General features: G+C 31.8%; 1 protein-coding gene across 1 annotated transcript in view; it reads left to right on the forward strand.

Annotated features, from left to right (window-relative positions):
- The window catches only part of SYCP2 (synaptonemal complex protein 2), a 63,539-nt gene that overhangs the window by 40,889 nt on the left and 8,975 nt on the right, over nucleotides 1–13,675 (forward strand). Inside the window, 11 exon segments of the mRNA XM_068986791.1 lie at nucleotides 2,108–2,235; nucleotides 2,997–3,033; nucleotides 5,392–5,462; nucleotides 5,554–5,611; nucleotides 6,042–6,097; nucleotides 6,517–6,574; nucleotides 7,065–7,236; nucleotides 9,042–9,079; nucleotides 9,542–9,712; nucleotides 10,164–10,359; nucleotides 11,490–11,686. Coding sequence (XP_068842892.1) covers nucleotides 2,108–2,235; nucleotides 2,997–3,033; nucleotides 5,392–5,462; nucleotides 5,554–5,611; nucleotides 6,042–6,097; nucleotides 6,517–6,574; nucleotides 7,065–7,236; nucleotides 9,042–9,079; nucleotides 9,542–9,712; nucleotides 10,164–10,359; nucleotides 11,490–11,686 — 1,182 coding nt within the window.

A 13,675-nucleotide genomic window follows, 5' to 3' on the forward strand; every position in this document is an offset into this window, starting at 1 on the left:
TAGAGAAGCTATTCCATGTTCAAGGTCAGGAAGGGCAGCGGTGAGGAGATAAGCCTCGTCCAAGATAAGGAGCAGTAGCTGCCCTTTGCTGGAGCAGCCGTGAAGAGATAGCCCACGTCCAAGGTAAGAGAAACCCAAGTAAGACGATAGGTGTTGCAAGAGGGCATCAGAGGGCAGACACACTGAAACCATCCTCACAGAAAACTAGTCAATCTAATCACACTAGGACCACAGCCTTGTCTAAGAAACTAAGCCATGCCAGTGGGGCCACCCAAGACAGGTGGGTCATGGTGGAGAGGTCTGACAGAATGTGGTCCACTGGAGAAGGGAATGGCAAACCACTTCCGTATTCTTGCCTTGAGAACCCCATGAACAGTATGAAAAGGAAAAATGATAGGATACTGAAAGAGGAACTCCCCAGGTCAGTAGGTGCCCAATATGCTACTGGAGATCAGTGGAGAAATAACTTCAGAAAGAATGAAGGGATGGCGCCAAAGCAAAAGCAATACCCAGTTGTGGATGTGACTGGTGATAGAAGCAAGGTCTGATGCTATAAAGAGCAGTATTGCATAGGAACCTGGAATGTCAGGTCGTAAATCAAGGCAAAGTGGAAGTGGTCAAACGAGATGGCAAGAGTGAACATCAACATTCTAGGAATCAGCGAACTAAAATGGACTGGAATGGGTGAATTTAACTCAGATGACCATTATATCTACTCCTGCGGGCAGGAATCCCTTAGAAGAAATGAAGTAGTCATGGTCAACAAGAGAGTCCAAAATGTAGTACTTGGATGCAGTCTCAAAAATGACAGAATGATCTCTGTTCATTTCCAAGGCAAACCATTCAATATCACAGTAGTCCAAGTCTTCCAGTATGTATGTAGTATATTTCCTTTTCCTGTCCTAGGGCATTTTGTAAGACTTCTAGAATGATGTTTTATAGGAGTGGTGACAGCAGAGATCTTTCCTTGTTTCTCTTATCAGTGGGAAAATATCTAGTTTCTCTTCTTTAAGTTGTAATGCTAGCTATAATTTTTTTTAGATGTTCTTTATCAAGTTGAGGACATTCCCCTCCATTCCTAGTTTACTGAGAACTGTGAGTGGATATTGGATTTTGTCAAATGCTTTTGTACATCTATTGATATGATCTTACTATGTTTCTTACTTAGTATGGCTTATATTAGTTGATTTTCAAATGTTGAATCAACATCACATACCTGAAATTAAGTCCACTTGGTTGTGGTACATAATTTTGTTTCTACATTGTTGGATTCAATTTGCTAAACTTTTTGTTGAGGCTTTTTGTACCTATGTTTATAAAAGATGCTAGCCTGTAGTTTTCCTTTCTTGTAAGTTCTTTGATTTTGGTACTAGGGTATATTGGTTTCATACAGGGAGCTAAGAAGTACTCCCTCTGCTTCTGCCTTCTGAAAGGTTGTGAAAAATTATATGATTCTTTCCTTAAGTGTTCAATAAAACCCAAAGGTGAACCCATTGGCCTGTTGCTATTTTGGCAGGTATTAATTATTGATTCACTTTTTTTTTAATAGATTAGGCCTATTCAGGTAATTTATTTCTCTCTGTGAGTTTTGGTAAAACTTATCTTTCAAGGAATTGGTCAGTTTGGGTTATCAAATTCATTAACATAGAGTTGTTCATAATACTTTTTTATTAGCCTTGTGATTTATTATCCATGTGATTGCCTCTCATTTCTGATATTAGTAAATGCTGTCTTTTTTCTCTTTTTTCCTTATTTGGCCAGAGGCTTATCAATTATCAATTTTATTGATCATTTCAAAGAACCAACTCTTGGTTTCTTTCAGTTTTTTACAGTTTTCCCCGCATGGATAGAAACATTTTTTTAACTGCTACCAAGCACTCTGCACAGTTCTATATGTTAAAAGACTGTATCCTAGGTTGTTTTAGTGCCTAACAAAGCCAAAATTTATTAAATAATTTCTTTTTTAAAACAATAAATTTCTGACCCCTTTTATTCCTCTTTGTAGTTATTTAATGAACCAGATTTTTCTTAAATTTTATTTTCAGCCTTTTTTTTTCCTTTGAAGGTTAACTGGTAGAGTTTTTAAGTAACTTATAAATTATTTCAGAGAGAAAAATCAAAAGGGAAAGGATTTACTGATGCAGCAGAATCTTTGATAAACCAAATTAATAAGCGATACCAGCCAAAGGACAGCATACAGTCTGCAAGAAAATCAAAGGAGTCTTTGATTGACAGGTATGCTCTTAAACTTTAGAAATGAATATTTTCCTGACACATACAACTAAATTATTTTACATAGTTTTAAGGTTAGTTTTAAACATACTTGAAGATAATGTAACTTTCCATTTGAAAACACAGGTACTTATTTACTTTTATAAATAGTATCTGCTTATATTATGTAGAAAGGGAACTAAAATTAGAAGTAGTCATTTAAGAATATAATAATGGTGCAGCATACCATTTCAGAAATCTTTAGGATATAGACATTTTAGAAATTGTATTTATTGAGTCTGTGATGAATAAAACTAAATATATTTAAATATATTGCTGAAGAAAATACCAAACTTAAATGAGCTAAAATGAGTTATTTTATATAGCAAATGATGTATTCCTTGTTTGCAGTCTTTTTGAAAGTTTTATTTTATTATAAAATATTTCTTTACAGTCTTCCAAGTGGTTGGTTCATGTTTAAATTAATTTTGGCTTTATATGGCATGGAAAAAATTAGTCTTATGGCAGAACCATTCATTGTAAATTGCCTGGCACCTCCTGCTGCGTGAGTGATTCAGCTTAGATTCTATTATTGTTACTGTTAGTAAAGTATGGCTGAAGTTGCAAAGGTATTAGACTAGTACTGTCATATTTCAGTTATTTGTAGCACATTAAATATAGACTTAGTGACCCAAATATGTTTTACCTTATATAAAATGGCTTTTATGAAATACATTCTACTGACATTTTAATTGCCGTTTTAACTGACAAAACCTTTTTTATAGTGGTTTTTCAAACAAATCAGATCTACAGCTCGGTAAGGTAAGTTTCATTTATTTAATTACACCAAACGTATAGTCAAAGACAATGATAATTTAGCTTTACAGTAAAGTAGTAGTAGGATGGATGTAGATTTAATGTTTTCAGCATATTGAAAGACAGATTAAACAACTGACAAGTTTAATGTCAAGTATTCAAGATAGCCCCCTAAACTTCTGTTCCGCTTTTCAAAGAAAATGCTTCTTTTAACATATATGTGTGATATTTTTACTTTTTGGTACATGATTCAGACCATTTTTTTTTTCCTAGCTCATCCTATCTCTCCTGACAATAAGATTATTCTGAAGTCCATATTTTTGTTAGAAGCATTTACTCTTCAGCCAGGTTTAAAATATCAGTTATCTTTGATTTATTCCTCACAGTTATCTCCGCTTAATTTTAAGTTTTGAGATTCTCCTTCTGTAATTTCCTCTTGAATCTTCCTTCTCCACACCATGCCAACTCCAGTTTGTTTTTTTTATTTCGAATCCCCAGCTTTATGCAATTCTTTTTATCGCTAATATTTTCTCTGTGCCAATCCATTCATTACCCTCAGTACTAGCTTTTTTACTTTCCAACGCACACAGCTTCAGTCATGTCATTCTCTTATTCAAAAATCTTTCTTTGGTCTCTGTTGCTTGTTGAATTAGGTGGAGACCTAAGCTGGCCCCTAGACCTCTTAAAAGTCTGAATTACTCGACAATATTAGTTTCCTAGACATGTCTTGTTTAGCTGAAACAGAATAAGATTCCCTAAAGTGTCTTTCCTGTGTTTATTCTTTTTCTTCCCCCTTCGGAAAGAACTTTGAAGTGAGTCACCAGGTTCTTTAACCTCTTTTCTCAGCGTCAGAACTTTATTCCTCCTTGCAGACCTTGCTTCAGAGTCTGACTCAAAATCCAAATGGGCGAGAATTCTGAATCTGTGCAGCAGTGTTGTTGTCCCTTTTTTTGATATTTTATTCACTGTTGGCAGTTTTTTCTTTCTCTCTTCTGTCTTCTAGAATGTAACTGTTTAGACTTTGTCCCTTTTTTTGATATTTTATTCACTGTTGGCAGTTTTTTCTTTCGCTCTTCTGTCTTCTAGAATGTAACTGTTTAGACTCATCTTTGTATCCTGTATAAGTAAGATCTTTGCTCACATTTGTACCTTCTTTAAAACAGTTGCTTATTTTTGTATCTTCTGTAATACCTAGCAAAAACTGACTTGCAAAAGATGAATTGAGCAAATGTATCTAAACACTGGTAAAAGTCATTTTGGAAAGTTTAAGTCAGATAAGTAATTAAAAGAGTAAAATATTGAAGGATAAACTTTCTGGAATAATGCAAATTATTATGAAACAGCCAAAATAAATAAATAAAATTGAAGAATCACAACTAAAATGAGTATTTTAGTTTTAATATTTCCAACTTCCAGATATTAAATTAGACTTTATTTCTGATCAGTAATCAATCATTTAGTGATATAGTTAAATTATGTCAATAACATAATTACTTAAATATGTTGAGATTTTATTTTACTTCTTTTGTGCTTACTTTTTGATCATATTGAATATACTTTGAGCAGTAGGCTATAGGAGTAAATTTACATACATTTTTCCCTAACAATACTATTAATAGTTGGCTGACACAGTTTTGACTAATTCACCTGAGATTCTGCATAAATTTTATCCTCTCCCAAAGTTTTTTTATTTAACAGTTAAAGCAAATGAGATTCTCGGGGCGGGGGGTGGGGTGGTGGTGGGAGGGGAGTAGAAGCATGCTTGTTTTGTAATCCTAGAATCACTGAATTCAGAATACCAGTGAGGTCATTTACCTATATACAATAATGTCAATAAATATTAAAGATATAAGGATATTAATTTTGTATTTGATTTATAATACTTTCTATTATGTTTTTAGTACTTAAGTCTTCAATTTTTTTTCATATACATTTATTTTATTCTTGTAAAACTCTGAGGTTGGTGGTATTCTTTTTTACCCTTTATTCATTTTTAATTGCAGTATAGGTAATTTACAACATGGTGTTAATTTTAGGTATACAGCAAAGTTACATGTAGTATACACACACACACACACACACACACACACATATATATATTCTTTTTCAGATTATTCTCCATTATAGATTATTGCAGGATATTGAATATAGTTCCTGTGTCTGCTATATAGCAGGTGCTTGTTGGTTGTCTTTTTATATATCATTATATATATAAAGTGTGGATAATTAAAGAAACTATCACAAATGTAAAATTTATTTTGATGAAAACACCATTAGAATAATATATGAAAGTTTAGTTGTATATGCTATTTGATAAGCAAGGTGCAAGTATGAATGGTTTTATGTTAATTTCTTTGTATTTAGGAGAAGGTTCAGAAAAAAAGTTATAGACAACTGAAGACTACTTTTGTTAATGTTACTTCAGAATGCCCATTGTAAGTAATTTTTCATAAATCTTAAAAGTTTTCACATTTGAAGAAAAATTTTATTGTATAATGGAGTTAATGTTTCTCTTCATTTTTACAGGGATGATGTTTACAATTTTAATTTGAGTGGAGCTGATGAGCCTGTTATTAAACTTGGAGTAAGCTAGAAATCAGAAGTTATTTTGTATTTATTCAGTATTTATTTTATATTTACCATACAGTTATTAGAGTATGTTTTCTGATTTCCATCCTCTTGTACATATATTTGCTTTAAAGTATATTATTAAATTTTTTAAAATTTATTTGGTACCAACCTAGTATTTTTGATTTTCTTTCAAACCTTTTGGACTGAAGTAGAGATGAGTAATTGGGGTTAACAAGAAAGTCACTTTCCTTCCTGATGCAAGATTTAAAATTACTATTATTTTTAATATAATTTATATTATTAGCTTTCTTCTTAAATATAAAAATATTTTAGTAAGATTTTATCTCATATGAAGTGATAGAAATGAGATTTTTATGTTAATTTCTTTTGTTGTTTACCTTTTAACACTAAGAAAAAAATTTTAATGCTTATTCACAATATAGATGCAAGAATTTCAAGCTACAGCTAGAGAAGCCTGCGTGGATAGTTCAATAACATTGTAGGTATTTTTATTAAAATTAGATGGGTCAGTTTAAAATACAGTTTCCACAATTGTTCTTTTTCTTAAATATTTCCTTCCAGTTTGTCTGAGACATTTTAATATATCAAAAGAGTGAATAACATGGTACTGTCCTGACTAGTCCTACTATGATTCTATTTTTTTAGCATTTACTTCTGAAATTAATGTGCAGAGTCTGTACACTTTTACTATTAGTTGTAAGCTGTAAGGACTTAGTAATCTTTTCATCTAACCTTGCTAATTAGTAAATAACTGAGGTCAGAGAGTAAGTGACTTGGGCATAATTATATAGGGAGTTAGTGAAAGAGTTAAGGCAGAAAACTCTAAACTGTCCACTCACATGCTACCTTAAAAAAACGAGTAATGAAGATTAAAATTAATGCATATTTTTGTTTAAGGGTAGCTTTAAGGAATCATGATGAACTTGAACCTTCTCTCAAAGCAAAAGATAAAAGAGTAAGTTAATATCCTAATTATCTATTAAATCAGTATTTGTTTTTAATAATTTTTCAGTGCCAAAGATTATCATAGAACTGGAACGCAAAAATATTAGGATCACTTTTTTTTTTTTTACTTTGGAGAGATTATCCATGTTCCTGTTATATCTTTTCTTATGGTCTCTGAGCTATTTGTAATCATTAGTAATAGACAATATGACAATTCTGTTTGTCTTTGTGGAAGTAAGCTGTTTTGATTTAACTTTTAATTAATAACAACATGGACAGCAAAATACGTCAGTCTCTGATCTAGATTTTAGAGTGTATTGGATAGGTCCTTAATGCCAAATGGATTATTTAGCATGCTAAAATAATGAAGAACTAGTTTTTCTGAGTTTATTGATAGGTTTTTTTTGTTTTGTTTTGTTTTTTTTGCTTAACTTGCTTTGTATGACATATAACAAGCCAGATTACTTCATCGATTATAAGGATTTTTTTTTTTAATACAGATTGGATCAGATTGTAAAAAGAAAAATCCCTTTAGCGATAGTGACACAGAATATAGATGTGATGACAGCAAGACTGATATTAGCTGGCTAAGAGAACCAAAATCAAAACCACTGATGATGGACTACAGCAGAAATAAAAACGTGAAAAAACATAAAAATGGGAAGAAATCAAGTAAGAAATCACTTTTTATAATTGCCTACCCTTATGAATGAGATATACCAAAACTACAACGATTTTTCTTCTTGTTTTATGATTTGGGGTACTATGGTTATATTTAAATCTTTTTATTGGGATCTTAGGGACACAAAATATGGCTTATTGTAATCTTTGGTTCATGACACACTCTCATTGTTCATCTACTCATGGCCTGTTCTTCAGTTATTTAATGTATTAAATATTCATGAGACCAGCACCCTAAACAAAATCAAACTTTGGACAGCACCCCACCCCCGGCTACATCCAACACACATACATTTTAGGAATTTATAGAGATGCAATAAAAATTTATTGAAAGGAAAATAATTTTATTGCAGACATTTTTGTGTCTAAATCTTTCACAAAATGTTTTCCTGGCATAAATCTTCTATTTCTTTTAGTGAATCTCTTGAAGTAGTTGAATAAGTGTTTGAGGTATACGTTTTTGGCTAGACATAATGTCCATTTTCGTAGCTTAACATCTATTTCAGTATTTTCTAAACCACAAAGACTTCATATATTCCATTTTTAAAAGAAGGTAGTATAACTAAGCTTTTAAGTTTATATTTATTTTAAGGGAATCAATTTTAATTTTAGGATAAAAATAATTGTTAGTGACCTGTGGGAGTTGAGGGAGAGAATGATGGCTTACAAAGAAGTAAAAATAGAGGAAATAGGAATGAACTTTGGCATATATTTAGAAATGTGCTGAATTTAGAAAAGAGATGAGAGTTCAATCATATTCATAAGGTTGAGAAGCAATAAAATTATCACCTTTACGAGACAATATGAAATAGTACAGTGGTCGCAGAAAGTGCAGTGTCAGAGTAGTTGAAATGTAGGTCAGACTTATGGGAAAATATTGAAAAATGCTGCTGGCTCTAGTCACAGTGTGTGGACTAAGAAGCAGTGTGTTACAAGCCAAGGAGAAACATGTAAGATTATACAGTCAGGAGCTATTGTCTGTCGGAAGATGTGTAAGTAAAAATATTTATAACATAGACTAGAAATCTTGGGGAGTTATTAAAGGTTAGAATATTGTAATCAGTAAATACTCTTAAAATTGAACACTTCTGAGTGAGTTATTTTGTTTATGTACCTGAATGACAAGCCAATATGTACAAGCTGGCTTGTTGCCAGGATTGGAGGACCTTTCTTCCAGAATTTCATTATTTCCTTGGCTTGGATTATCCCAATTCTCAAGGCTTCAGTGAATATTTAGAAAGTTGAACTTGTGCTAGAAATCAAAAAAGGGAATAGGGACTGAGGCAATTCTCAGTAATATGGGTAAATCTTAGAAACATAATGATGGGTGAAAAATAAAGCAAATCATATTATATTGCATGACATGACTATTTTGTATTGTTTAGGGATATATATCTGTGAAGTAGAACTGTAAGGTCAAGTGACTAAGAAACAGATTTAAGGATAATGATGGCCTTTTGGCAGAAGGGCTATAGGCTATACAGGGTCTTATAAGGTAGTACACAAAGTAGATTCAGTATTATTCGTAATCTAGTTCCTAAATGGAACAGTAAATTCATGGGTATTGACTTTATAGGGTATGTTACATATTCTTTTGTTTCTTTAAAAATTCATAATATAAAGGAGAAGGGAAGTTGGTAATTCATATTGTACCAGATTATACTTAAATTTTTCAATGCATTTGAAGGTACATTCTTATTTTTATGATTTTAACTTATTTGCAGACATATTCTAACAATTTTTAATGTCAATTCTTGTCTATTTGAAAAATTCAACCTTATTTTCTTGAATTGCAGGACCATCTTTGGAAAGGGCACAACCAAGATCTAAAATGGTAAAACCAGGAAATCTGTGTTTGAACATCCCTTTAAAATTATATATTTTTCTCCTTGTAATGAAAAAATATAATTTTTCATCTCATAATTTTATCCTTGGTATCTGTTCCTTGTTTCCTTTAATTGTTCCAAGCTTTGCACACTTTCTTCTGCCTTTTTGAATCATGTTGTTTTAAGTCTGTTTTACTCTGTGGTTATAGATATTTTTGACAGCTTTTCCTTTCTCTTTTAAGTTACATAATATATATCAGACCTCACAGAACTTTAATTATTCAGATAAAAAGTTGATAAAGAATATATTTTAAATGAAAAGAGAAAATCCAGTCATTTAAAAGTATTAATCAAGAATCTTTTTATTCCTATAAATATTCATACAGATTTTGTCATAGTGTCAATTTTATAGCAAATAGCTTGTATCTCAAAATATTGATCTAATATACTCAGGAATTTTTCTTCTAAAGACATCCAAGAAAATCATTACCAAAAAGGTAGATGAGACAGTTGCATATGGGAGAACCAGACTTCCACGAAGAGCAGCAAAAACCAAAAAAAATTATAAAGACCTCTCAAATTCAGAATCAGAGGGTGAACAAGAATTTTCATGTTCATTTAAAGAAAAAGTTCTAGTACAGGTAAATAGATACAATTCAAATTAGTAGCTTCTAAGACCCTTTTAAAATATTAAATATGTATTTTTGTAAGAATGTCAGATTTATCTTGTCGCTTCTTTTTAAGATTTAACCTATGTGAGAAAACATAAATTGATAACAATTGTAAACAATTTTGAATTCTAAAATTGTAAGTAAAATATGGGAACTCTGATTTCCCTAAACTGGAAATCATTTTCTTTGAACTATTTTAGCGTATCTATTAGGATATTTATGGTCTCTTATAGTCTCTCCTGTGAATTTGTCATATGCTTTCTAGTATATTAGAAAGTCTTCACTACTCATGTTGAGGCCCCTGTTATACCTGTATGTAGTGAAATAAGGCTTTTTATAAATATTTCAATGTAATTTAAACTGTTTTTGTGTCCAAGTATAAATCATTCATGAATAATTTGAAAGTTATCAATATTTTTAGGAGAAGATTCATTCCAGAAGCAAAACCATGAAACTGCCAAAGAAACAGCAGAATTCCTTCACTGCCAAAACACAAAAGGATGTATCAAAAGAATGGAAAATCTCATCTCTCCTGAAAGATGCTGGAAGAGATAATAGTCTTGACCCATCTCCTGTGTCTTTATCTGGGAGTCCATCATCTATAGAAGTAATGAGATGTCAGTATCATTTTTTTCTTCTAGTTGAATATTTAGATGATTTCCCAAGCCATTTCTATATTATATCTCTATGTGAAAACAAATTTGAAGACTAATTTTGAGGGGTATATTTAAGATTTTTAGTAATCAAAACTTCATTTTTACGTTAGTTAACTAGTAAGTAACTTGGTCTTGCTAAGGCTAGTTGGCAACAATATTACTGTGACACTGAAGTTAGAAAGTTAAAGACCAAATACTTTTTCCAGATAAAATGGAAATAATGATGGGGCTTTCTGTTTTCTCATTTTTACATTTCATTGACAAAAGTCCCCAAGGAATATCATGTTGATTCTGTAGACTCACAGTGAATTATCTTCATAAACAATTGAGGCTTTGCTTTTATTTAAAAATAACTGGCAAAGAAAAAGTTTTCTTTGGAGCTCTGACATAGGTATATTATTTTCAGTATAGAAACTATAAAAATAAGTAGTTTTAATATCTTTTCCATTTATGGATATTTTAAAGCATTTCTAAGTGTCATTTTAGCTAAAATGGAAGGTTTATACCAGTTAATGTACATTTCCTCTAAAGTAGTTATTTTGTTCTTTTCTAAAATGTTTTCATAATGCTCAGGACCACTGTCATCTCAGACAAGCACACATTCAGAAGACAGTTGCACGTGCCGTGATTTGATCTGAAAACTATCTTTCTCAGAATTCTTTACACCAAGACTTACTTCAGTCATGAATTTTCTCATCCACATATAAAAGATTTAGATGAGATGATTTCCCAAGCCATTTCTAACCATAAAATTCTGTGACTTTAATATCTCAGTACTGCCTATGGTGTTAGACTAGTCAAGATAATAATTAGGTTGATCATTATAGTACAGCCCATACTATAGATATTTTTGTTTGAAAATGTTTTGAAAGTTCTTATTGTTAAAATTATGTTTTAAATTGAGCAATAATTTTTAAAAGTCTTATAAAATATTTTACATGTAATTTTATCTTGATATATTGAAAGTTTATCTTTTCTAAATATAGCTAAAATTTAGGAATTTACTAAATTATTATATTTTTAGAAGTTAATACTATTTCTGAAGATGTCAACTGTCATCTCTTTTGTTTGTATTTTGTGAGGCAATATAGGTGTAGAGAAAATAACAGAAGGAGACTTTACTCAGGATTGTGACTATATAGCAGAATCAGTATCACCTGATCCAAAAACTTCATCACCTGAATCCTTAAACAGTGGAGTTGGAGGTCCAATAAAGTCACCCAAAAACAGTGATAAAACTTTATTGTGTACAAAAGAAAGTTCATCAGTTGCACAATCATTCTTCCTGGTAAGAAAAAAAAATGTGTGTATATATATATATATATATATATATATATTTTTATCAGATATACCTGAAGGAAGTGAATCATTTTCCTCTAATATTAATCAAATACGCAGTGCTTGTCTACTTAAGGTTCTGAGTTTGGTCTTGGGGAGAGACAAACTTACCAATAAGTAAAATAGCCTCAGTGAACTGATAGACTGATATATTCAGGAGGACAGTGCAGTGATATGAGAACTATGGAGTACTGATAAGAATTCTGTAATAGAAACAGTCCCTTCCAAAGAGGTATGACTTGTTTGTCTGCGTGTCAGAACTGCATTTCCTAGACTGGAATAGGCTTCTTCCTGCAGCACAGGCACTTCTTTCAGGTTTTACCAAAACTCAAAATCTGTAAACTTTTACTTACTAAATCACAAATTGACAAAGAATGTAGTTGAAACAGTATGACCATAGCATTTGCTTTAAAGATTTATAGAGGAACTTTACCTATTAGTTTTAAATAGAATGACTATTAACTTAATGGTATATTGAAAAATTCATTATCCTGCCACTGATATTGTTATTTGTACCATTTCTTATTGATTAAATATGTACATATATTCAAGTCTTTTAAAAAGACATTAGATATAGGGATCAAATACGGGTCAAAGTGAGGGTAGCTAAATATATAATGTCTACAAGTGGTAGTTCATAGTTTGAATTCTTTTTTAAGTTGTTTGTACTTCAGTGTCAGTTTACAATGCACCCCGCACCACCTCCAACCCTTTTTTTGGCTTAGGTTTTATAGATGGCTTGATTTGGAGAATTTTGAAGTAGTAATAAAGTTACAGAACTGATTGCCAAGATAATGTAGTTCATTATAACTGAGTCTAGCTGAAAGTTCTGAATTAGAATTATATTAAATCCTGAGTCCACTGTTAGCTAGCTGTGAAGCATTTTATAAGCTAATGAATCCCTCGGCACCTCAATTTTCTCATCTGTAAAACAGGGCTATGAAAAAGTAAATAGACTGATTATGTAAGCATTACCTGATACACAGTAAATACTCAAATATATTATTTTCCTGATATGTGCTAATCTCTGTATACAAAAATGGAATTAAGGAAGTTCAGCACACCTATAGCCACAATCTAAAATCTCTGAAAAAGCCAGCCAGCTTTCTGTCCCATGATTTTAAGTCAAGTGTTTGTTTTTTTTTTAATTTTTTAACTAAAGGATAATTGCTTTATAGAATTTTGTTTCCTATCAAACCTCAACATAAATCGGCCATAGGTATACACGTCCCCTCCCTCTTGAACCTCCCTCCCATCTCCTTCCTCATCCCACCCCTCTAGGTTGATACAGAACCCCTGGTTGAGTTTCCTGAGACATAGAGCAAATTCACATTAGCTATCTATTTTTCCATATGGTAATGTAAGTTTCCATGTTACTCTCTCCATACATCTCACCCTCTTCTCCCCTCTCCCTGTGTCCATAAGTCTGTTCTCTGTTTGTGTCTCCATTGCTGCCCTGAAAATAAATTCTTTAGTACCATCTTTCTAGATTCCATATATATGCATTAGTGTACAATATTTATCTTTCTCTTTCTGACTTATTTCTAGGCTCTAGGTTCATCCACCTCATTAGAACTGACTCAAATGTGTTCCTTTTTATGGCTGAGTAATATTCCATTGTGTATATGTACCAAAAATTTGCCTATTTATCTGTCGATGGTCATCTAGGTTGCTTCCGTGTTCTAGCTATTGCAAATAGTGCTGCAGTGAACATTGGGATACATGTCTTTTTCAGTTTTGGTTTCCTCAGGGTATATTCCTAGGAGTAAGATTGCTGGGTCATATGGTGGTTTTATTCCCAGTTTTTTAAGGAGTCTCCATACCATCTTCCATAGTAGCTGTATCAATTTACATTCCCACACCTTTGCCAGCATTTCTCGTGTGTAACCTTTCTGATGGCCATTCTGACTGGTGTGAGGTGATATCTCATTGTAGTTTT

The sequence above is a fragment of the Capricornis sumatraensis genome, chromosome 15, assembly GCF_032405125.1.
Source record: "Capricornis sumatraensis isolate serow.1 chromosome 15, serow.2, whole genome shotgun sequence".
Classification (NCBI taxonomy): Eukaryota; Metazoa; Chordata; class Mammalia; order Artiodactyla; family Bovidae; genus Capricornis; species Capricornis sumatraensis.